This window comes from Scyliorhinus torazame, chromosome 22, assembly GCF_047496885.1.
Source record: "Scyliorhinus torazame isolate Kashiwa2021f chromosome 22, sScyTor2.1, whole genome shotgun sequence".
Classification (NCBI taxonomy): Eukaryota; Metazoa; Chordata; class Chondrichthyes; order Carcharhiniformes; family Scyliorhinidae; genus Scyliorhinus; species Scyliorhinus torazame.
This window is the reverse complement of record NC_092728.1, coordinates 1,648,093-1,673,812: the sequence shown is the minus strand read 5'-3', so window position 1 is coordinate 1,673,812 and position 25,720 is coordinate 1,648,093. Positions and strand designations below refer to the sequence as shown.

General features: G+C 56.5%; 1 protein-coding gene across 1 annotated transcript in view; it reads left to right on the top strand.

The window, feature by feature from the left end:
* The window catches only part of LOC140399401 (neural cell adhesion molecule L1-like), a 244,192-nt gene that overhangs the window by 171,833 nt on the left and 46,639 nt on the right, over window positions 1-25,720 (top strand). The window contains exons 3-4 of the mRNA XM_072488979.1: window positions 242-259; window positions 3,679-3,784. Coding sequence (XP_072345080.1) covers window positions 242-259; window positions 3,679-3,784 — 124 coding nt within the window. The remainder of the gene's footprint in view (window positions 1-241; window positions 260-3,678; window positions 3,785-25,720) is intronic.

The following is a 25,720-nucleotide window of genomic DNA, read 5'->3' as shown; positions in this document are numbered from 1 at the left end:
AGGAAACCGGAGCACCCGGAGGAAACCCACGCAGACACGGGGAGGACGTGCAGACTCCGCACAGACAGTGACCCAAGCCGGAATCGAACCCGGGACCCTGGAGCTGTGAGGCAGCAGTGCTAGACACTGTACAGCGTGCTGCCCTCGATGTTGACAGGTGAAATGATGGTGCTCTGACCTAACAATGAAATAACCTTCGTTTTGCTTCTTTTTTCCCTGCTTTCCATCTATGGAGCTGCAGATACGCTACGAGAAGAGTGTGAGTGACTCCCTTTGCCTCCTTCCCTTATTGCCTGTGCTTTCTCTACTGCCTCTGCGGGGAAGGGGCTGCCTGTGCCCCCCTCCCGGGTCCCCAACCCCGTGTTCCTGAAATGGCAGAGTCACTCTGCTCAGTCACAGACTCAGTGAAGAGATGTGAGATAGCACAGTCCCGCTACCCTCCCAGCTATTCCCAGGGTCCCGCTACCCTCCCAGCTATTCCCAGGGTCCCGCTACCCTCCCAGCTATTCCCAGGGTCCCGCTACCCTCCCAGCTATTCCCAGGGTCCCGCTACCCTCCCAGCTATTCCCAGGGTCCCGCTACCCTCCCAGCTATTCCCAGGGTCCCGCTACCCTCCCAGCTATTCCCAGGGTCCCGCTACCCTTCCAGCTATTCCCAGGGTCCCGCTACCCTCCCAGCTATTCCCAGGGTCCCGCTACCCTCCCAGCTATTCCCAGGGTCCCGCTACCCTCCCAGCTATTCCCAGGGTCCCGCTACCCTCCCAGCTATTCCCAGGGTCCCGCTACCCTCCCAGCTATTCCCAGGGTCCCGCTACCCTCCCAGCTATTCCCAGGGTCCCGCTACCCTCCCAGCTATTCCCAGGATTCCGCTATCCTCCCAGCTATTCCCAGGATTCCGCTACCCTCCCAGCTATTCCCAGGATTCCGCTACCCTCCCAGCTATTCGCAGGATTCCGCTACCCTCCCAGCTATTCGCAGGATTCCGCTACCCTCCCAGCTATTCCCAGGGTTCCGCTACCCTCCCAGCTATTCCCAGGATTCCGCTACCCTCCCAGCTATTCCCAGGGCTCCGCCACCCTCCCAGCTATTCCCAGCATTCCGCCACCCTCCCAGCTATTCCCATGGCTCCGCTACCCTCCCAGCTATTCCCAGGGTTCCGCCACCCTCCCAGCTACTCCCAGGATTCCGCTACTCTCCCAGCTATTCCCATGGTTCCGCTACCCTTCCAGCTATTCCCAGGGCTCCGCTACCCTCCCAGCTATTCCCAGGATTCCGCTACCCTCCAGCTATTCCCAGGATTCTGCTACCCACCCAGCTATTCCCAGGATTCAGCCATCCTCCCAGCTATTCCCAAGGCTCCGCTACCCTCCCAGCTATTCCCAGGACTCCGCTACCCTCCCACCTATTCCCAGGACTCCGCTACCCTCCCAGCTATTCCCAGGACTCCGCTACCCTCCCAGCTATTCCCAGGACTCCGCTACCCTCCCAGCTATTCCCAGGGCTCCGCTACCCTCCCAGCTATTCCCAGGACTCCGCTACCCTCCCAGCTATTCCCAGGACACCGCTACCCTCCCAGCTATTCCCAGGATTCCGCTACCCTCCCAGCTATTCCCAGGATTCAGCCATCCTCCCAGCTATTCCCAGGATTCCGCTACCCTCCCAGCTATTCCCAGGATGCTGCTACCCACCCAGCTATTCCCAGGTGTCCGCTACCCTCCCAGCTATTCCCAGGATTCCGCTACCCTCCCAGCTATTCCCAGGATTCTGCTACCCACCCAGCTATTCCCAAGATTCTGCTACCCACCCAGCTATTCCCAGGATTCCGCCATACTCCCAGCTATTCCCAGGACTCCGCCACTCTCCCAGCTTTTCCCAGGACTCCGCCACCCTCCCAGCTATTCCCAGGTCTCCGCTACCCTCCCAGCTATTCCCAGGGCTCCGCTACCCTCCCAGCTATTCCCAGGACTCCGCTACCCTCCCAGCTATTCCCAGGATTCCACCATCCTCCCAGCCATTCCCAGGATTCAGCCATCCTCCCAGCTATTCCCAGGACTCCGCTACCCTCCCAGCTATTCCTAGGATTCCGCTACCCTCCCAGCTATTCCCAGGATTCAGCCATCCTCCCAGCTATTCCCAGGACTCCGCTACCCTCCCAGCTATTCCCAGAACTCCGCTACCCTCCCAGCTATTCCCAGGATTCAGCCATCCTCCCAGCTATTCCCAGGATTCCGCTACCCTCCCAGCTATTCTCAGGATTCCGCTACCCACCCAGCTATTCCCAGGATTCCACCATCCTCCCAGCTATTCCCAGGATTGCGCCATCCTCCCAGCTATTCCCAGGATTCCACCACCCTCCCAGCTATTCCCAGGATTCCGCTACCCTCCCAGCTATTCCCAGTGTTGAATTTAAAGCTGTTGAATGTTGGATTTTCCATTTCTCTGGAATTCAGTGAGGGGAAGGGTTGCTTCCCAGTGGAAACACTCAGGGCATTTGTGTCTGCAGACGGAACGGAGGCAGACGGAGGGTATCGGTGTCTGGGGGAGGGGCAGACGGAGGGTATCGGTGTCTGGGGGAGGGGCAGACGGAGAGTATCGGTGTCTGGGGGAGGGGCAGACGGAGAGTATCGGTGTCTGGGGGAGGGGCAGACGGAGGGCATCGGTGTCTGGGGGAGGGGCAGACGGAGGGTAACGGTGTCTGGGGGAGGGGCAGACGGAGAGTATCGGTGTCCCTGCTCCGTGCCCCCCCCCCTGGTGTCCCTGCACCATGGGACCCTCCCCCTGGTGTCCCTGCACCGTGGGACCCTCCCCCTGGTGTCCCTGCACCGTGGGACCCTCCCCCTGGTGTCCCTGCACCCTGGGGCCCTCCCCCTGGTGACCCTGCACCCTGGGGCCCTCCCCCTGGTGTCCCTGCACCATGGGGCTCTCCCCCTGGTGTCCCTGCACCGTGGGGCCCTCCCCCTGGTGACCCTGCACCGTGGGGCCCTCCCCCTGGTGTCCCTGCACCGTGGGGCCCTCCCCTGGTGTCCCTGCACCGTGGGCCCCTCCCCCTGGTGTCCCTGCACCATGGGGCCCTCCCCCGGTGTCCCTGCACCGTGGGGCATTCCCCCTGGTGTCCCTGCACCGTGGGGCCTTCCCCCTGGTGTCCCTGCACCGTGGGACCCTCCCCCTGGTGACCCTGCACCGTGGGGCCCTCCCCCTGGTGTCCCTGCACTGTGGGGCCCTGCCCCTGGTGACCCTGCACCGTGGGGCCCTCCCCCTGGTGTCCCTGCACCGTGGGACCCTCCCCTGGTGTCCCTGCACCGTGGGGCCCTCCCCCTGGTGACCCTGCACCGTGGGGCCCTCCCCCTGGTGACCCTGCACCGTGGGGCCCTCCCCCTGGTGTCCCTGCACCGTGGGGCCCTCTCCCTGGTGTCCCTGCACCGTGGGGCCCTCCCCCTGGTGTCCCTGCACCGTGGGGCCCTCCCCCTGGTGTCCCTGCACCCTGGGGCCCTCCCCCTGGTGTCCCTGCACCCTGGGGCCCTCCCCCTGCTGTCCCTGCTCCGTGGGGCCCTCCCCCTGGTTTTAATTTGCAGTTAATTTAATTCAGACAGTGTTAAATGGTTGGTATCCTCCGCGCCGTACCCACGCTGAAGTTTGGTGTTCTGTAGAACTCAATGATTCACTTTTTTTTCCACTTCAGGGAAACAGCCTCCGATAATAACAGAGCAGGCGCCTGAAAACTATACCGTCTTCCCCACGGATGACATTGTGCTGAAATGTGAGGCAAAGGGACTGCCTGCTCCTGAGTAAGTATCAGCAAGGCCCGAGGGTCATGTAGTGTGTACACTGGGTCTGTAGGTAGTGTGTACACTGGGTCTGTACATGTAGTGTGTACACTGGGTCTGTACATGTAGTGTGCACACTGGGTCTGTACATGTAGTGTGTACACTGGGTCTGTACATGTAGTGTGTACACTGGGTCTGTACATGTAGTGTGTACACTGGGTCTGTACATGTAGTGTGTACACTGGGTCTGTACATGTAGTGTGTACACTGGGTCTGTACATGTAGTGTGTACACTGGGTCTGTACATGTAGTGTGTACACTGGGTCTGTACATGTAGTGTGTACACTGGGTCTGTACATGTAGTGTGTACACTGGGTCTGTAGGTAGTGTGTACACTGGGTCTGTACATGTAGTGTGTACACTGGGTCTGTACATGTAGTGTGTACACTGGGTCTGTACATGTAGTGTGTACACTGGGTCTGTACATGTAGTGTGTACACTGGGTCTGTACGTGTAGTGTGTTCACTGGGTCTGTACATGTAGTGTGTACACTGGGTCTGTACATGTAGTGTGTACACTGGGTCTGTACGTGTAGTGTGTTCACTGGGTCTGTACATGTAGTGTGTACACTGGGTCTGTACATGTAGTGTGTACACTGGGACTGGACATGTGTGTATACTGGGACTGGACATGTAGTGTGTACACTGGGTCTTTACATGTAGTATGTACACTGGGTCTGTACATGTAGTGTGCACACTGGATCTGGTGCATGTCGTGTGTACACTGGGTCTGTACATGTAGTGTGTACACTGGGTCTGTACATGTAGTGTGTACACTGGGTCTGTACATGTAGTGTGTACACTGGGTCTGTACATGTAGTGTGTACACTGGGTCTGTACATGTAGTGTGTACACTGGGTCTGTACATGTAGTGTGTACACTGGGACTGGACATGTGTGTATACTGGGACTGGACATGTAGTGTGTATACTGGGACTGGACATGTAGTGTGTACACTGGGTCTTTACATGTAGTATGTACACTGGGTCTGTACATGTAGTGTGTACACTGGGTCTGTACATGTAGTGTGTACACTGGATCTGGTGCATGTCGTGTGTACACTGGGTCTGTACATGTAGTGTGTACACTGGGTCTGTACATGTAGTGTGTACACTGGGTCTGTACATGTAGTGTGTACACTGGGTCTGTACATGTAGTGTGTACACTGGGACTGGACATGTGTGTATACTGGGACTGGACATGTAGTGTGTACACTGGGTCTTTACATGTAGTATGTACACTGGGTCTGTAGGTAGTGTGTACACTGGGTCTGTACATGTAGTATGTACACTGGGTCTGTACATGTAGTGTGTACACTGGGACTGGACATGTAATGTGTACACTGGGACTGGACATGTAATTTGTACATTGGGTCTGTACATGTAGTGTGTGCACTGGGTCTGTACATGTAGTGTGTGCACTGGGTCTGCACATGTAGTGTGTACACTGGGTCGGTAGGTAGTGTGTACACTGGATCTGCACATGTAGTGTGTACACTGGGTCTGTACATGTAGTGTGTACACTGGGTCTGTAGGTAGTGTGTACACTGGGTCTGTACATGTAGTGTGTACACTGGGTCTGTACATGTAGTGTGTACACTGGGTCTGTACATTTAGTGTGTACACTGGGTCTGTACATGTAGTGTGTATACTGGGTCTGTACATGTAGTGTGTACACTGGGTCTGTACATGTAGTGTGTACACTGGGTCTGTACATGTAGTGTGTACACTGGGTCTGTACATGTAGTGTGTACACTGGGTCTGTACATGTAGTGTGTACACTGGGTCTGTAGGTAGTGTGTACACTGGGTCTGTACATGTAGTGTGTACACTGGGTCTGTACATGTAGTGTGTACACTGGGTCTGTACATGTAGTGTGTTCACTGGGTCTGTAGGTAGTGTGTACACTGGGTCTGTACATGTAGTGTGTACACTGGGTCTGTACATGTAGTGTGTACACTGGGTCTGTACATGTAGTGTGTACACTGGGTCTGTAGGTAGTGTGTACACTGGGTCTGTACATGTAGTGTGTACACTGGGTCTGTACATGTAGTGTGTACACTGGGTCTGTACATGTAGTGTGTACACTGGGTCTGTAGGTAGTGTGTACACTGGGTCTGTACATGTAGTGTGTACACTGGGTCTGTACATGTAGTGTGTACACTGGGTCTGTACATGTAGTGTGTACACTGGGTCTGTACATGTAGTGTGTACACTGGGTCTGTACATGTAGTGTGTACACTGGGTCTGTAGGTAGTGTGTACACTGGGTCTGTACATGTAGTGTGTACACTGGGTCTGTACATGTAGTGTGTACACTGGGTCTGTACATGTAGTGTGTACACTGGGTCTGTACATGTAGTGTGTACACTGGGTCTGTACATGTAGTGTGTACACTGGGTCTGTAGGTAGTGTGTACACTGGGTCTGTACATGTAGTGTGTACACTGGGTCTGTACATGTAGTGTGTACACTGGGTCTGTAGATGTAGTGTGTACACTGGGTCTGTAGGTAGTGTGTACACTGGGTCTGTAGGTAGTGTGTACACTGGGTCTGTACATGTAGTGTGTACAGTGGGTCTGTACATGTAGTGTGTACACTGGGTCTGTACATGTAGTGTGTACACTGGGTCTGTACATGTAGTGTGTACACTGGGTCTGTACATGTTGTGTGTACACTGGGCCTGGTACATGTTGTGTATACTGGGTCTGTACATGTAGTGTGTATACTGGGCCTGGTACATGTTGTATATACTGGGTCTGGTACATGCAGTGTGTACACTAGGACAGAGTCAGGGACTGGTACATGCAGTGTGTACACTGGGACAGAGTCTCGGACTGGTACACGCAATGTGTTCACTGGGACAGGCTTTTGTAATGGTACATGTGTGTACACTGGGACAGAGTCTTGGGCTGGTACATGCAGTGTGTACACTGGGGAAGAGTCTTGGACTGGTCGACGCAGTGTGTACACTGGGACAAAGTCTTGGACTGGTAGACGCAGTGTGTACACTGGGACAAAGTCTTGGGCTGGTACATGCGGTGTGTACACTGGGACAGAGTCACGGGCTGGTACATGCAGTGTGTACACTGGGACAGAGTCACGGGCTGGTACATGCAGTGTGTACACTGGGACAGAGTCACGGGCTGGTACATGCAGTGTGCACACTGGGACAGAGTCACGGACTGGTACATGCAGTGTGTACACTGGGACAGAGTCTCAGACTTGTATATGTATGCGTACGCTGAGACAGAATCTTGCACTGGTACATGCAGTGTGTAGACTGGGACAGAGCCTTGGACTAATACAAGCAGTGTGTACACTGGGTAAGAGTCTTGTAATGGTATATGTAGTGTGCATAATGGGACAGAGTCTCAGACTGGTACATGCAATGTGTACACTGGACTGAGTCTTAGACTGGTACATGCAGTATATACACTTGCACAGAGTCTCTGACTGTTACACGCAGTGTGTACCTTGGGACAGATATATTGACTGGTATATGTAGCGTGTAAACTGAGCCTCGCAGGGAAGACAGTGGAACAGCAATGGCTGAGTTTTGGGGGTTATTAGGGAGGAACAACAGAAATTCATCCCAAGGAGGAGGAAACATGCTAAGGGGAGGACAAGGCAGCCATGGCTGACGAGGGATGTCAAGGACAGCATAAAGGCTAAAGAAAAAACTTACAAAGTGGCGAGGATTAGTGGGAAACCAGAGGATTGGGAAGCCTTTAAAAGTGAGCAGAGGACACCTAAAAAAGCAATAAGGGGGGAGAAGATGAAGTATGAGTGCAGGTTAGCTAGTAATATAAAAGAAGATAGGAAGAGATTTTTTCAATATATAAAAGGTAAGAGAGAGGCAAAAATAGACATTGGACCACTGGAAAATGTGGCTGGAGAAGTAATAATAGGAAACAAAGAAATGGCAGACGAACTGAATTGTTACTTTGCATCAGTCTTCACGGTGGAAGACACCAGTGGGATGCCCGAGCTCCAGGAGAACCAGGGGGCAGAGGTGAGTGCAGTGACCATTACTAAGGAGAAGGGTCTGGGGAAACTGAAAGGTCTGAAGGTGGATAAGTCACCTGGACCGGATGGACTACACCCCAGGATTCTAAAAGAGATAGCTGAGGAAATTGTGGAGGCATTGGCGATGATCTTTCAGGGATCACTGGAGGCAGGAAGGGTCCCAGAGGACAGGAAGGCGGCTAATGTAACACCCCTGTTTAAGAAGGGAGGGAGGCAGAAGACGGGAAATTATAGGCCGGTTAGCCTGACTTTGGTCATTGGTAAGGTTTTAGAGTCTGTTATTAAAGATGAGATTGCGGAGTACTTGGCAGTGCATGGTAAAATAGGACTGAGTCAGCACGGCTTTGTCAAGGGGAGGTCGTGTCTGACAAATCTGTTTGAGTTCTTTGAGGAGGTAACAAGGAAGTTAGACAAAGGAGAACCAGTGGACGTGATTTATTTAGATTTCCAGAAGGCCTTTGACAAGATGCCGCATAGGAGACTGTTAAATAAGTTAAGAGCCCATGGTGTTCAGGGTAAGATCCTGGCATGGATCGAGGATTGGCTGACTGGCAGAAGGCAGTGAGTGGGGATAAAGGGGGCTTTTTCAGGGTGGCAGCCGGGGACTAGTGTTGTGCCTCAGGGGTCGGTGCTGGGACCACAACTTTTCACAATATGATCTGGAAGAAGGTACTGAAGGCTCTGTTGCTAAGTTTGCAGATGATACAAAGATCTGTAGAGGGACAGGTAGTATTGAGGGTGCAAGGGGGCTGCAGAAGGACTTGGACAGGCTAGGAGAGTGGGCAGTGAAGTGGCAGATGGAATACAATGTGGAATTGTGTGAGGTTCTGCACTTTGGAAGGAGGAATCTCGGCATAGACTATTTTCTAAATGGGGAAATGCTTCGGAAATCAGAAGCACAAAGGGACTTGGGAGTCCTTGTTCACGATTCTCTTAAGGTTAACATGCAGGTTCAGTCGGCAGTTAAGAAGGCAAATGCAATGTTAGCATTCATGTCAAGAGGGCTAGAATACAAGACCAAGGATGTACCTCTGAGGCTGTATAAGGTTCTGGTCAGACCCCATTTGGAGTATTGTCAGCAGTTTTGGGCCCCGTATCTAAGGAAGGATGTGCTGGCCTTGGAAAGGGTCCAGAGGAGGTTCACATGAATGATCCCTGGAATGAAGAGCTTGTCGTGCGAGGAACGGTGGAGGACTCTGGGTCGGTACTCGTTGGAGTTTAGAAGGACGAGGGGGGATCTTATTGAAACTTACAGGATACTGCGAGGCCTGGATAGAGTGGACGTGGAGAGGATGTTTCCACTTGTAGGAAAAACTAGAAGCAGAGGACACCATCTCAGACTAAAGGGACAATCCTTTAAAACAGAGATGAGGAGGAATTTCTCCAGCCAGAGGGTGGTGAATCTGTGGAACTCTTTGCCGCAGGCTGTGGAGGCCAATTCACTGAGTGTCTTTAAGACAGAGATAGACAGGTTCTTGATCAATAAGGGGGTCAGGGGTTATGGGGAGAAGGCAGGAGAATGGGGATGAGAAAATAATAAAAATAAATAATCGCTTATAGTCACAAGTAGGCTTCAATGAAGTTACTGTGAAAAGCCCCTAGTGGCCACATTCCGGCGCCTGTTCGGGGAGGCTGGTACGGGAGTCAAACCCGAGCTGCTGGCCTTGTTCTGCAATACAAGCCAACTGTTTAGCCCACTGTGCTAAACCAGCCCCCACACATGCAGAGTGTACATGTCTGGGACAGAGACTGGGACTGGGGTAGTGTGTACACTGGGACAGAGACTGGGACTGGGATAGCGTGTACACTGGGACAGAGACTGGGACAGAGACTGGGACTGGGGTAGTGAGTACACTGGGACAGAGACTGGGACAGAGACTGGGGTAGTGTGTACACTGGGACAGAGACTGGGACTGGGGTAGTGTGTACACTGGGACAGAGACTGGGACTGGGGTAGTGTGTACACTGGGACAGAGACTGGGACAGAGACTGGGACTGGGGTAGTGTGTACACTGGGACAGAGACTGGGACTGTGGTAGTGTGTACACTGGGACAGAGACTGGGGTAGTGTGTACACTGGGACAGAGACTGGGACTGGGGTAGTGTGTACACTGGGACAGAGACTGGGACTGGGGTAGTGAGTACACTGGGACAGAGACTGGGACTGGGGTAGTGTGTACACTGGGACAGAGACTGGGACTGGGGTAGTGTGTACACTGGGACAGAGACTGGGACTGGGGTAGTGTGTACACTGGGACAGAGACTGGGACTGGGGTAGTGTGTACACTGGGACAGAGACTGGGACTGGGGTAGTGTGTACACTGGGACAGAGACTGGGACTGGTATATGTAGTGTGTACACTGGGACAGAGTCTGGGACGGGTATGTGCAGTGTGTACACTGGGACAGAGTCTGGGACTGGTATATATAGTGTGTACACTGGGACAGAGACTGGAACTGGTATATGCAGTGTGTACACCGGGACAGAGTCTGGGACTGGTATATGCAGTGTGTACACTGGGACAGAGACTGGGACTGGGGTAGTGTGTACACTGGGACAGAGACTGGAACTGGTATATGCAGTGTGTACACCGGGACAGAGTCTGGGACTGGTATATGCAGTGTGTACACTGGGACAGAGTCTGGGACTGGTATATATAGTGTGTACACTGGGACAGAGACTGGAACTGGTATATGCAGTGTGTACACCGGGACAGAGACTGGGACTGGTATATGCAGTGTGTACACCGGGACAGAGTCTGGGACTGGTATATGCAGTGTGTACACTGGGACAGAGACTGGGACTGGGGTAGTGTGTACACTGGGACAGAGACTGGAACTGGTATATGCAGTGTGTACACCGGGACAGAGTCTGGGACTGGTATATGCAGTGTGTACACTGGGACAGAGTCTGGGACTGGTATATATAGTGTGTACACTGGGACAGAGACTGGAACTGGTATATGCAGTGTGTACACCGGGACAGAGTCTGGGACTGGTATATGCAGTGTGTACACTGGGACAGAGTCTGGGACTGGTATATATAGTGTGTACACTGGGACAGAGACTGGAACTGGTATATGCAGTGTGTACACTGGGACAGAGACTGGAACTGGTATATGCAGTGTGTACACCGGGACAGAGTCTGGGACTGGTATATGCAGTGTGTACACTGGGACAGAGACTGGGACTGGGGTAGTGTGTACACTGGGACAGAGACTGGAACTGGTATATGCAGTGTGTACACCGGGACAGAGTCTGGGACTGGTATATGCAGTGTGTACACTGGGACAGAGTCTGGGACTGGTATATATAGTGTGTACACTGGGACAGAGACTGGAACTGGTATATGCAGTGTGTACACTGGGACAGAGACTGGAACTGGTATATGCAGTGTGTACACTGGGACAGAGTCTGGGACTGGTATATGTAGTGTGTACACTGGGACAGAGTCTGGAACTGGTATATGCAGTGTGTACACTGGGACAGAGTCTGGGACTGGTATATATAGTGTGTACACTGGGACAGAGACTGGAACTGGTATATGCAGTGTGTACACTGGGACAGAGACTGGAACTGGTATATGCAGTGTGTACACTGGGACAGAGTCTGGGACTGGTATATGTAGTGTGTACACTGGGACAGAGACTGGAACTGGTATATGCAGTGTGTACACTGGGACAGAGTCTGGGACTGGTATATGTAGTGTGTACACTGGGACAGAGTCTGGAACTGGTATATGCAGTGTGTACACTGGGACAGAGACTGGAACTGGTATATGCAGTGTGTACACCGGGACAGAGACTGGGACGGGTATATATAGTGTGTACACTGGGACAAATATCAGCCAGGATTGAATGGCGGAGCAGAGTCGATGGGCCGAGTGGCCTAATTCTGCTCCTATGTCTTATGGTCTTGTGGTCTTACTTGGGACAGAGTCACGGACTGGTATGTGTAGTGTGTACACTGGGACAGAGACTGGGACAGAGACTGGGACTGGGGTAGTGTGTACACTGGGACAGAGACTGGGACTGGGGTAGCGTGTACACTGGGACAGAGACTGGGACTGGGGTAGCGTGTACACTGGGACAGAGACTGGGACTGGGGTAGTGTGTACACTGGGACAGAGACTGGGACAGAGACTGGGACTGGGGTAGTGTGTACACTGGGACAGAGACTGGGACAGAGACTGGGACTGGGGTAGTGTGTACACTGGGACAGAGACTGGGACAGAGACTGGGACTGGGGTAGTGTGTACACTGGGACAGAGACTGGGACAGAGACTGGGACTGGGGTAGTGTGTACACTGGGACAGAGACTGGGACAGAGACTGGGGTAGTGTGTACACTGGGACAGAGACTGGGACAGAGACTGGGACTGGGGTAGTGTGTACACTGGGACAGAGACTGGGACAGAGACTGGGACTGGGGTAGTGTGTACACTGGGACAGAGACTGGGACAGAGACTGGGACTGGGGTAGTGTGTACACTGGGACAGAGACTGGGACAGAGACTGGGACTGGGGTAGTGTGTACACTGGGACAGAGACTGGGACAGAGACTGGGGTAGTGTGTACACTGGGACAGAGACTGGGACAGAGACTGGGACTGGGGTAGTGTGTACACTGGGACAGAGACTGGGACAGAGACTGGGACTGGGGTAGTGTGTACACTGGGACAGAGACTGGGACAGAGACTGGGACTGGGGTAGTGTGTACACTGGGACAGAGACTGGGACAGAGACTGGGACTGGGGTAGTGTGTACACTGGGACAGAGACTGGGACAGAGACTGGGGTAGTGTGTACACTGGGACAGAGACTGGGACTGGGGTAGTGTGTACACTGGGACAGAGACTGGGACTGGGGTAGTGTGTACACTGGGACAGAGACTGGGACTGGGGTAGTGTGTACACTGGGACAGAGACTGGGACTGGTATGTGTAGTGTGTACACTGGGACAGAGACTGGGACTGGGGTAGTGTGTACACTGGGACAGAGACTGGGACTGGGGTAGTGTGTACACTGGGACAGAGACTGGGACAGAGACTGGGGTAGTGTGTACACTGGGACAGAGACTGGGACTGGGGTAGTGTGTACACTGGGACAGAGACTGGGACTGGGGTAGTGTGTACACTGGGACAGACACTGGGACTGGGGTAGTGTGTACACTGGGACAGAGACTGGGACTGGGGTAGTGAGTACACTGGGACAGAGACTGGGACTGGGGTAGTGTGTACACTGGGACAGACACTGGGACTGGGGTAGTGTGTACACTGGGACAGAGACTGGGACTGGGGTAGTGTGTACACTGGGACAGAGACTGGGACTGGGGTAGTGTGTACACTGGGACAGAGACTGGGACTGGGGTAGTGTGTACACTGGGACAGACACTGGGACTGGGGTAGTGTGTACACTGGGACAGAGACTGGGACTGGGGTAGTGAGTACACTGGGACAGAGACTGGGACTGGGGTAGTGTGTACACTGGGACAGAGACTGGGACTGGGGTAGCGTGTACACTGGGACAGAGACTGGGACTGGGGTAGTGTGTACACTGGGACAGAGACTGGGACTGGTATGTGTAGCGTGTACACTGGGACAGAGACTGGGACTGGGGTAGTGTGTACACTGGGACAGAGACTGGGACTGGGGTAGTGTGTACACTGGGACAGAGACTGGGACAGAGACTGGGACTGGGGTAGTGTGTACACTGGGACAGAGACTGGGACTGGGGTAGTGTGTACACTGGGACAGAGACTGGGACTGGGGTAGTGTGTACACTGGGACAGAGACTGGGACTGGGGTAGTGTGTACACTGGGACAGAGACTGGGACAGAGACTGGGACTGGGGTAGTGTGTACACTGGGACAGAGACTGGGACTGGGGTAGCGTGTACACTGGGACAGAGACTGGGACTGGGGTAGTGTGTACACTGGGACAGAGACTGGGACAGAGACTGGGACTGGGGTAGTGAGTACACTGGGACAGAGACTGGGACTGGGGTAGTGTGTACACTGGGACAGAGACTGGGACAGAGACTGGGACTGGGGTAGTGTGTACACTGGGACAGAGACTGGGACTGGGGTAGTGTGTACACTGGGACAGAGACTGGGACTGGGGTAGTGTGTACACTGGGACAGAGACTGGGACTGGGGTAGCGTGTACACTGGGACAGAGACTGGGACTGGGGTAGTGTGTACACTGGGGCAGAGACTGGGACTGGGGTAGTGTGTACACTGGGACAGAGACTGGGACAGAGACTGGGACTGGGGTAGTGTGTACACTGGGACAGAGACTGGGACTGGGGTAGTGTGTACACTGGGACAGAGACTGGGACTGGGGTAGTGTGTACACTGGGACAGAGACTGGGACTGGTATATATAGTGTGTACACTGGGACAGAGACTGGAACTGGTATATGCAGTGTGTACACTGGGACAGAGACTGGGACTGGGGTAGTGTGTACACTGGGACAGAGACTGGGACTGGGGTAGTGTGTACACTGGGACAGAGACTGGGACTGGGGTAGTGTGTACACTGGGACAGAGACTGGGACTGGGGTAGCGTGTACACTGGGACAGAGACTGGGACTGGGGTAGTGTGTACACTGGGACAGAGACTGGGACTGGGGTAGTGTGTACACTGGGACAGAGACTGGGACTGGGGTAGCGTGTACACTGGGACAGAGACTGGGACTGGGGTAGTGAGTACACTGGGACAGAGACTGGGACTGGGGTAGTGTGTACACTGGGACAGAGACTGGGACTGGGGTAGCGTGTACACTGGGACAGAGACTGGGACTGGGGTAGTGTGTACACTGGGACAGAGACTGGGACTGGGGTAGTGTGTACACTGGGACAGAGACTGGGACTGGGGTAGCGTGTACACTGGGACAGAGACTGGGACTGGGGTAGTGAGTACACTGGGACAGAGACTGGGACTGGGGTAGTGTGTACACTGGGACAGAGACTGGGACTGGGGTAGCGTGTACACTGGGACAGAGACTGGGACTGGGGTAGTGTGTACACTGGGACAGAGACTGGGACTGGGGTAGTGTGTACACTGGGACAGAGACTGGGACTGGGGTAGCGTGTACACTGGGACAGAGACTGGGACTGGGGTAGTGAGTACACTGGGACAGAGACTGGGACTGGGGTAGTGTGTACACTGGGACAGAGACTGGGACTGGGGTAGCGTGTACACTGGGACAGAGACTGGGACTGGGGTAGTGTGTACACTGGGACAGAGACTGGGACTGGGGTAGTGTGTACACTGGGACAGAGACTGGGACTGGGGTAGCGTGTACACTGGGACAGAGACTGGGACTGGGGTAGCGTGTACACTGGGACAGAGACTGGGGTAGTGTGTACACTGGGACAGAGACTGGGACTGGGGTAGTGTGTACACTGGGACAGAGACTGGGACTGGGGTAGTGTGTACACTGGGACAGAGACTGGGACTGGGGTAGCGTGTACACTGGGACAGAGACTGGGACTGGGGTAGCGTGTACACTGGGACAGAGACTGGGACTGGGGTAGTGAGTACACTGGGACAGAGACTGGGACTGGGGTAGTGTGTACACTGGGACAGAGACTGGGACTGGGGTAGTGAGTACACTGGGACAGAGACTGGGACTGGGGTAGTGTGTACACTGGGACAGAGACTGGGACTGGGGTAGTGTGTACACTGGGACAGACACTGGGACTGGGGTAGTGTGTACACTGGGACAGAGACTGGGACTGGGGTAGTGAGTACACTGGGACAGAGACTGGGACTGGGGTAGTGTGTACACTGGGACAGAGACTGGGACAGAGACTGGGACTGGGGTAGTCTGTACACTGGGACAGAGACTGGGACTGGGGTAGTGTGTACACTGGGACAGAGACTGGGACTGGGGTAGTGTGTACACTGGGACAGAGACTGGGACTGGGGTAGTGAGTACACTGGGACAGAGACTGGGACTGGGGTAGCGTGTACACTGGGACAGAGACTGGGACAGAGACTGGGGTAGTGTGTACACTGGGACAGAGACTGGGACTGGGGTAGTGTGTACACTGGGACAGAGACTGGGACTGGGGTAGTGTGTACACTGGGACAGAGACTGGGACTGGGGTAGTGTGTACACTGGGACAGAGACTGGGACTGGGGTAGTGTGTACACTGGGACAGAGACTGGGACAGAGACTGGGACTGGGGTAGTCTGTACACTGGGACAGAGACTGGGACTGGGGTAGTGTGTACACTGGGACAGAGACTGGGACTGGGGTAGTGTGTACACTGGGACAGAGACTGGGACTGGGGTAGTGTGTACACTGGGACAGAGACTGGGACTGGGGTAGTGTGTACACTGGGACAGAGACTGGGACTGGGGTAGTGTGTACACTGGGACAGAGACTGGGACTGGGGTAGTGTGTACACTGGGACAGAGACTGGGACTGGGGTAGTGAGTACACTGGGACAGAGACTGGGACTGGGGTAGTGTGTACACTGGGACAGAGACTGGGACTGGGGTAGCGTGTACACTGGGACAGAGACTGGGACTGGGGTAGTGTGTACACTGGGACAGAGACTGGGACTGGGGTAGTGTGTACACTGGGACAGAGACTGGGACAGAGACTGGGACTGGGGTAGTGTGTACACTGGGACAGAGACTGGGACTGGGGTAGCGTGTACACTGGGACAGAGACTGGGACTGGGGTAGTGTGTACACTGGGACAGAGACTGGGACAGAGACTGGGACTGGGGTAGTGAGTACACTGGGACAGAGACTGGGACTGGGGTAGTGTGTACACTGGGACAGAGACTGGGACAGAGACTGGGACTGGGGTAGTGTGTACACTGGGACAGAGACTGGGACTGGGGTAGTGTGTACACTGGGACAGAGACTGGGACTGGGGTAGTGTGTACACTGGGACAGAGACTGGGACTGGGGTAGTGTGTACACTGGGACAGAGACTGGGACTGGGGTAGCGTGTACACTGGGACAGAGACTGGGACAGAGACTGGGACTGGGGTAGTGTGTACACTGGGACAGAGACTGGGACTGGGGTAGTGTGTACACTGGGACAGAGACTGGGACTGGGGTAGCGTGTACACTGGGACAGAGACTGGGACTGGGGTAGTGAGTACACTGGGACAGAGACTGGGACTGGGGTAGTGTGTACACTGGGACAGAGACTGGGACTGGGGTAGCGTGTACACTGGGACAGAGACTGGGACTGGGGTAGTGTGTACACTGGGACAGAGACTGGGACTGGGGTAGTGTGTACACTGGGACAGAGACTGGGACTGGGGTAGCGTGTACACTGGGACAGAGACTGGGACTGGGGTAGTGAGTACACTGGGACAGAGACTGGGACTGGGGTAGTGTGTACACTGGGACAGAGACTGGGACTGGGGTAGCGTGTACACTGGGACAGAGACTGGGACTGGGGTAGTGTGTACACTGGGACAGAGACTGGGACTGGGGTAGTGTGTACACTGGGACAGAGACTGGGACTGGGGTAGCGTGTACACTGGGACAGAGACTGGGACTGGGGTAGTGAGTACACTGGGACAGAGACTGGGACTGGGGTAGTGTGTACACTGGGACAGAGACTGGGACTGGGGTAGCGTGTACACTGGGACAGAGACTGGGACTGGGGTAGTGTGTACACTGGGACAGAGACTGGGACTGGGGTAGTGTGTACACTGGGACAGAGACTGGGACTGGGGTAGCGTGTACACTGGGACAGAGACTGGGACTGGGGTAGCGTGTACACTGGGACAGAGACTGGGGTAGTGTGTACACTGGGACAGAGACTGGGACTGGGGTAGTGTGTACACTGGGACAGAGACTGGGACTGGGGTAGTGTGTACACTGGGACAGAGACTGGGACTGGGGTAGCGTGTACACTGGGACAGAGACTGGGACTGGGGTAGCGTGTACACTGGGACAGAGACTGGGACTGGGGTAGTGAGTACACTGGGACAGAGACTGGGACTGGGGTAGTGAGTACACTGGGACAGAGACTGGGACTGGGGTAGTGTGTACACTGGGACAGAGACTGGGACTGGGGTAGTGTGTACACTGGGACAGACACTGGGACTGGGGTAGTGTGTACACTGGGACAGAGACTGGGACTGGGGTAGTGAGTACACTGGGACAGAGACTGGGACTGGGGTAGTGTGTACACTGGGACAGAGACTGGGACAGAGACTGGGACTGGGGTAGTGTGTACACTGGGACAGAGACTGGGACTGGGGTAGCGTGTACACTGGGACAGAGACTGGGACAGAGACTGGGGTAGTGTGTACACTGGGACAGAGACTGGGACTGGGGTAGTCTGTACACTGGGACAGAGACTGGGACTGGGGTAGTGTGTACACTGGGACAGAGACTGGGACTGGGGTAGTGTGTACACTGGGACAGAGACTGGGACTGGGGTAGTGAGTACACTGGGACAGAGACTGGGACTGGGGTAGCGTGTACACTGGGACAGAGACTGGGACAGAGACTGGGGTAGTGTGTACACTGGGACAGAGACTGGGACTGGGGTAGTGTGTACACTGGGACAGAGACTGGGGCTGGGGTAGTGTGTACACTGGGACAGAGACTGGGACTGGGGTAGTGTGTACACTGGGACAGAGACTGGGACTGGGGTAGTGTGTACACTGGGACAGAGACTGGGACAGAGACTGGGACTGGGGTAGTCTGTACACTGGGACAGAGACTGGGACTGGGGTAGTGTGTACACTGGGACAGAGACTGGGACTGGGGTAGTGTGTACACTGGGACAGAGACTGGGACTGGGGTAGTGTGTACACTGGGACAGAGACTGGGACTGGGGTAGTGTGTACACTGGGACAGAGACTGGGACTGGGGTAGTGTGTACACTGGGACAGAGACTGGGACTGGGGTAGTGTGTACACTGGGACAGAGACTGGGACTGGGGTAGTGTGTACACTGGGACAGAGACTGGGACTGGGGTAGTGTGTACACTGGGACAGAGACTGGGACTGGGGTAGTGTGTACACTGGGACAGAGACTGGGACTGGGGTAGTGTGTACACTGGGACAGAGACTGGGGTAGTGTGTACACTGGGACAGAGACTGGGACTGGGGTAGTGTGTACACTGGGACAGAGACTGGGACTGGGGTAGTGTGTACACTGGGACAGAGACTGGGGTAGTGTGTACACTGGGACAGAGACAGAGACTGGGACTGGGACTGGGGTAGCGTGTACACTGGGACAGAGACTGGGACAGAGACTGGGACAGAGACTGGGACTGGGGTAGTGTGTACACTGGGACAGAGACTGGGACTGGGGTAGTGTGTACACTGGGACAGAGACTGGGACAGAGACTGGGACAGAGACTGGGACTGGGGTAGTGTGTACACTGGGACAGAGACTGGGACTGGGGTAGTGTGTACACTGGGACAGAGACTGGGACTGGGGTAGTGTGTACACTGGGACAGAGACTGGGACTGGGGTAGTGTGTACACTGGGACAGAGACTGGGACTGGGGTAGTGTGTACACTGGGACAGAGACTGGGACTGGGGTAGTGTGTACACTGGGACAGAGACTGGGACTGGGGTAGTGTGTACACTGGGACAGAGACTGGGACTGGTATATGTAGTGTGTACACTGGGACAGAGACTGGGACTGGGGTAGTGTGTACACTGGGACAGAGACTGGGACTGGGGTAGTGTGTACACTGGGACAGAGACTGGGACTGGTATATGTAGTGTGTACACTGGGACAGAGACTGGGACTGGGGTAGCGTGTACACTGGGACAGAGACTGGGGTAGTGTGTACACTGGGACAGAGACTGGGACAGAGACTGGGACTGGGGTAGTGTGTACACTGGGACAGAGACTGGGACAGAGACTGGGACAGAGACTGGGACAGAGACTGGGACTGGGGTAGTGTGTACACTGGGACAGAGACTGGGACTGGGGTAGTGTGTACACTGGGACAGAGACTGGGACTGGGGTAGTGTGTACACTGGGACAGAGACTGGGACTGGGGTAGTGTGTACACTGGGACAGAGACTGGGACAGAGACTGGGACTGGGGTAGTGAGTACACTGGGACAGAGACTGGGACTGGGGTAGTGTGTACACTGGGACAGAGACTGGGACTGGGGTAGTGTGTACACTGGGACAGAGACTGGGACTGGGGTAGTGTGTACACTGGGACAGAGACTGGGACTGGGGTAGTGTGTACACTGGGACAGGCCCTGGCTTGAATTTGGGACTGTTTCTGGCTGTCACTCAGTGTGACGGAGAGGCCTCCCGGGGCCTGTGCCGGTCACCTTGACCAGGGTTGGATAGAAAGACTGAGGTTAGGGTCGAGTTGATGAAAGCTGTTAGTTTTCACAGCGTTCCCTGAGGAGTCGGCTTTGGGAAGGGTCGGGAGAGACAGCCAGGCCATAAATCGCCCTCCCAGACAATCTCGGCCGAGAGGCAGCGGGACACCATTGGTCCTGAATCCATCAACATCCAGCTCCCACCCCCCAATTCTCGATATTAATTCCTGTGCTGGGAGTGATGAGATAAATTTGGTAATGCGAGCTGATTCTCGGGGTAAATTACAGGCGCATGGTTCAAGGTCGTAAGGAAACCGCTGCATTAAAATAATTATTGTCCCACTCCATCAAATAACTTGAACGACACACTCCAGCTAATTCACAGCACTTCCCCTGGAGCCGAGGGTTTGAAATGCCTCATCAGAGCTCGCCCTTCACTGTCTGGTTCCTCAGTCCAATGTTACACTCAGCGCGGAGTGCGGACTGTGTGTGGTCTCCGGAGTGCGGACTGTGCGTGGTCTCCGGAGTGCGGACTGTGCGTGGTCTCCGGAGTGCGGACTGTGCGTGGTCTCCGGAGTGCGGACTGTGCGTGGTCTCCGGAGTGCGGACTGTGCGTGGTCTCCGGAGTGCGGACTGTGCGTGGTCTCCGGAGTGCGGACTGTGCGTGGTCTCCGGAGTGCGGACTGTGCGTGGTCTCCCAACCATCACTTTCCATCTGCTACAGGTTTCAGGGCTCCACTCGACTGAATCAGCCAGTGAACAAGCTTTTAGTCACGCCCGCGCACAGTCACGCCCGCGCACAGTCACGCCCGCGCACAGTCACGCCCGCGCACAGTCACGCCCGCGCACAGTCACGCCCACGCACAGTCACACACACTCTCTCATACACTCTCACAGTCACACCCGCGCACGGTCACACCCGCACACGGTCACACACACGCACAGTCACACCCACGCACGGTCACACCCACACACGGTCACACCCACACACGGTCACACCCACGCACAGTCACACCCGCACACGGTCACTCACACTCTCTCACACACTCTCACAGTCACACCCGCAAACGGTCACACCCACGCACGGTCACACCCACGCACGGTCACACCCACGCACGGTCACACCCACGCACGGTCACACCCACACACGGTCACACCCACGCACAGTCACACCCGCACACGGTCACTCACACTCTCTCACACACTCTCACAGTCACACCCGCACACGGTCACACCCGCGCACGGTCACACCCACGCACGGTCACACCCACGCACGGTCACACCCGCACACGGTCACACACACGCACAGTCACACCCACGCACGGTCACACCCACGCACGGTCACACCCACGCACGGTCACACCCACGCACGGTCACACCCGCGCACGGTCACACCCGCGCACGGTCACACCCGCGCACGGTCACACCCGCACACGGTCACCCCGCACACGGTCACGCCCGCGCACGGTCACACCCACGCACGGTCACACCCACGCACGGTCACACCCACGCACAGTCACACCCGCGCACGGTCACACCCGCGCACGGTCACACCCGCGCACGGTCACACCCGCGCACAGTCACACCCGCGCACGGTCGCACCCACGCACAGTCACACCCGCACAGGGTCACACCCGCACAGGGTCACACCCGCACAGGGTCACACCCGCGCAGGGTCACACCCGCGCACGGTCACACCCGCGCACGGTCACACCCGCACAGGGTCACACCCGCGCACGGTCACACCCGCGCACGGTCACACCCGCGCACGGTCACACCCGCGCACGGTCACACCCGCGCACGGTCACACCCACGCACGGTCACACCCACGCACAGTCACACCCACGCACAGTCACACCCGCACACGGTCACACCCGCACACGGTCACACCCACACCCAGTCACTCCCAGTCACACCCAGTCACACCCAGTCACACCCACACCCAGTCACACCCACACCCACACCCAGTCACACCCAGTCACACCCACACCCAGTCACACCCACACCCAGTCACACCCACACCCACCCACACACAGTCACACCCACACCCAGTCACACCCACACCCAGTCACACCCACACCCAGTCACACCCAGTCACACCCAGTCACACCCACACCCAGTCACACCCACACCCAGTCACACCCACACCCAGTCACACCCACACCCAGTCACACCCACACCCAGTCACACCCAGTCACACCCACACCCAGTCACACCCACACCCAGTCACACTCACACCCAGTCACACTCACACCCAGTCACACCCACACCCAGTCACACCCAGTCACACCCACACCCAGTCACACCCACACCCAGTCACACCCACACCCAGTCACACCCACACCCAGTCACACCCAGTCACACCCACACCCAGTCACACCCACACCCAGTCACACTCACACCCAGTCACACCCACACCCAGTCACACCCACACCCAGTCACACCCACACCCAGTCACACCCACACCCAGTCACACCCACACCCAGTCACACCCAGTCACACCCACACCCAGTCACACCCACACCCAGTCACACCCACACCCAGTCACACCCACACCCAGTCACACCCAGTCACACCCACACCCAGTCACACCCACACCCAGTCACACCCACACCCAGTCACTCCCACACCCAGTCACACCCACACCCAGTCACACCCACACCCAGTCACACCCACACACAGTCACACCCAGTCACACCCAGTCACACCCACACCCAGTCACACCCACACCCACACCCAGTCACACCCAGTCACACCCACACCCACCCACACCCAGTCACACCCACACCCAGTCACACCCACACCCAGTCACACCCACACCCAGTCACACCCAGTCACACCCACACCCAGTCACACCCACACCCAGTCACACCCACACCCAGTCACACCCACACCCAGTCACACCCACACCCAGTCACACCCAGTCACACCCACACCCAGTCACACCCACACCCAGTCACACCCACACACAGTCACACCCAGTCACACCCACACCCAGTCACACCCACACCTAGTCACACCCAGTCACACCCACACCCAGTCACACCCACACCCAGTCACACCCACACCCAGTCACACCCACACCCAGTCACACCCACACCCAGTCACACCCACACCCAGTCACACCCAGTCACACCCACACCCAGTCACACCCACACCCAGTCACACCCACACCCAGTCACACCCACGCCCAGTCACACCCACACCCAGTCACACCCACACCCAGTCACACCCACACCCAGTCACACCCAGTCACACCCACACCCAGTCACACCCACACCCAGTCACACCCACACCCAGTCACACCCACACCCAGTCACACCCACACCCAGTCACACCCAGTCACACCCACACCCAGTCACACCCAGTCACACCCACACCCAGTCACACCCAGTCACACCCACACCCAGTCACACCCACACCCAGTCACACCCACACCCAGTCACACCCACACCCAGTCACACCCACACCCAGTCACACCCAGTCACACCCACACCCAGTCACACCCACACCCAGTCACACCCACACCCAGTCACACCCAGTCACACCCACACCCAGTCACACCCACACCCAGTCACACCCACACCCAGTCACACCCACACCCAGTCACACCCACACCCAGTCACACCCACACACAGTCACACCCAGTCACACCCACACCCAGTCACACCCACACCCAGTCACACCCACACCCAGTCACACCCACACCCAGTCACACCCAGTCACACCCACACCCAGTCACACCCACACCCAGTCACACCCACACCCAGTCACACCCACACCCAGTCACACCCACACCCAGTCACACCCACACACAGTCACACCCAGTCACACCCACACCCAGTCACACCCAGTCACACCCACACCTAGTTACACCCACACCCAGTCACACCCGGGCCCAGTCACACCCACACCCAGTCACACCCGGGCCCAGTCACACCCACACCCGGTCACACCCACACCCAGTCACACCCAGTCACACCCACACCCAGTCACACCCGGGCCCAGTCACACCCACACCCGGTCACACCCACACCCAGTCACACCCAGTCACACCCACACCCGGTCACACCCACACCCAGTCACACCCACACCCAGTCACACCCAGTCACACCCACACCCACACCCAGTCACACCCACACCCAGTCACACCCACACCCAGTCACACCCACACCCAGTCACTCCCACACCCAGTCACACCCACACCCAGTCACACCCACACCCAGTCACACCCACACCCAGTCACACCCACACCCAGTCACACCCAGTCACACCCACACCCGGTCACACCCACACCCAGTCACACCCAGTCACACCCACACCCAGTCACACCCACACCCAGACCCAGTCACACCCACACCCAGTCACACCCACACCCAGTCACACCCAGTCACACCCACACACAGTCACACCCACACCCAGTCACACCCACACCCAGTCACACCCAGTCACACCCAGTCACACCCACACACAGTCACACCCAGTCACACCCACACCCAGTCACACCCAGTCACACCCACACCCAGTCACACCCACACCCAGTCACACCCACACATAGTCACACCCACACCCAGTCACACCCACACACAGTCACACCCAGTCACACCCACACCCAGTCACACCCACACCCAGTCACACCCAGTCACACCCACACCCAGTCACACCCACACCCAGTCACACCCAGTCACACCCACACCCAGTCACACCCACACCCAGTCACACCCACACCCAGTCACACCCACACCCAGTCACACCCACACCCAGTCACACCCACACCCAGTCACACCCAGTCACACCCACACCCAGTCACACCCACACACAGTCACACCCAGTCACACCCACACCCAGTCACACCCACACCCAGTCACACCCACACCCAGTCACACCCAGTCACACCCACACCCAGTCACACCCAGTCACACCCACACCCAGTCACACCCACACCCAGTCACACCCACACCCAGTCACACCCACACCCACACCCAGTCACACCCAGTCACACCCACACCCAGTCACACCCACACCCACACCCAGTCACACCCACACACAGTCACACCCACACACAGTCACACCCAGTCACACCCACACCCAGTCACACCCACACCCAGTCACACCCACACCCAGTCACACCCACACCCAGTCACACCCACACCCAGTCACACCCAGTCACACCCAGTCACTCCCACACCCAGTCACACCCACACCCAGTCACACCCACACCCAGTCACACCCGGGCCCAGTCACACCCACACCCAGTCACACCCGGGCCCAGTCACACACACACCCGGTCACACCCACACCCAGTCACACCCAGTCACACCCACACCCAGTCACACCCGGACCCAGTCACACCCACACCCAGTCACACCCACACCCAGTCACACCCAGTCACACCCACACCCAGTCACACCCACACACAGTCACACCCAGTCACACCCACACCCAGTCACACCCACACCCAGTCACACCCACACCCAGTCACACCCAGTCACACCCACACCCAGTCACACCCAGTCACACCCACACCCAGTCACACCCACACACAGTCACACCCACACACAGTCACACCCACACCCAGTCACACCCACA